The sequence below is a fragment of the Orycteropus afer genome, unplaced genomic scaffold, assembly GCF_000298275.1.
Source record: "Orycteropus afer afer isolate SDZICR_OR568_19922 unplaced genomic scaffold, OryAfe1.0 scaffold00871, whole genome shotgun sequence".
NCBI classification, from domain to species: domain Eukaryota; kingdom Metazoa; phylum Chordata; class Mammalia; order Tubulidentata; family Orycteropodidae; genus Orycteropus; species Orycteropus afer.
Genome location: NW_006922458.1, coordinates 579566 through 580599, shown reverse-complemented (window position 1 = coordinate 580599; position 1034 = coordinate 579566). Strand labels below are relative to the sequence as shown.

Sequence of the window (1034 nt, the reverse complement as noted above, 5' to 3'; positions counted from 1 at the left end):
GTGCTGAATAAAGGCCAGGTCTCGGCTGCTCGAGCTCAGCTTGAAGGGTCGTGAGAACAGTGTGGCTCACCTGCCTGGCGCTCCGGTCCTGCTGCTGGAGGTCTCGCTGGAACGCCACCACATCCACAAAGAGAGTCTTGGAGAAGTGGTCTAAGGCGTAGGTGGCCGCCAGGTACGGGAGCAGACGCCATTGCTAGGATCAACAGACGTTTGGTAACACGTCACACGTCCTCAGGAAGGCCTGCCTCCTCACACAGAGGCGCAAAGGCCAGGTGAGGGCGTGTGGCAGCGGGGAGCAAGGGCAGACAGCGACAACCCCCAGCCCCCACACCACGCCAGGGCCACATGCTCCTTCCGCATGCTCACGGAGTCTTCGCCCTAAACGCACCCCAGATCAGCTACCTCGGCGGCTCGACTGCAGGGTTGCCGTCCCCCAGCACCCTCAGACCGGCCTGTGCCCCATGCACCTCCCCTCCCAGCCCAGCACTGCCTCCTGAAGGACAGCCGGCACCAAGTGGCCACGGGGCCCAGAAACCAGGAGCCTCCCGACGACCAGCTCAGGGCCTGGCTCTCGGACCGGGCAGCCACAGCACCATGTCGTGAGCCGGCAGGGACGGAGCAGCCATCCCCTGGACCCGTGAGGAAGTGGAGCTCATGGGGAGACGGAAGCACCTCGAAAGACACACCCAGTGCCTGACGCACAGGAAGGGGTGATGGAGGTGGGGGGATGGAGGGTGGGTGCGTGGTGGGTGGGTGAGTGGGTGGATGGGTGGGTGGGTGGACAAATGGTGGGTGGATGGAGGCATGGGGGATGGCTGAGTGTCTGGACGGGTAGATGGAGGGAAGGATGAAGGGAGGGACAGAGAGAGGAGGATGACGGGTGGAGGGTAGTGGAAGGGAGGACAGAAGGCAGGGCGAGGCATGGACAAGCAGAGGCGACGGATGAGGGCTGGGTGGTGAGACAAACGGGAGGGACGAGGAGTAGGCCTGCGAGGCCCCTGGGAAACCCTCACAGCCACATCTGACACCTCCTG

General features: G+C 64.2%; 1 protein-coding gene across 1 annotated transcript in view; it reads right to left on the bottom strand.

Annotated features, from left to right (window-relative positions):
• ACOX3 (acyl-CoA oxidase 3, pristanoyl) overlaps positions 1–1034 on the bottom strand; it is a 78717-nt gene that overhangs the window by 24781 nt on the left and 52902 nt on the right. The window contains 2 exon segments of the mRNA XM_007958200.1: positions 65–193; positions 512–629. Of these exon segments, the coding sequence (XP_007956391.1) occupies positions 65–193; positions 512–629 (247 nt within the window).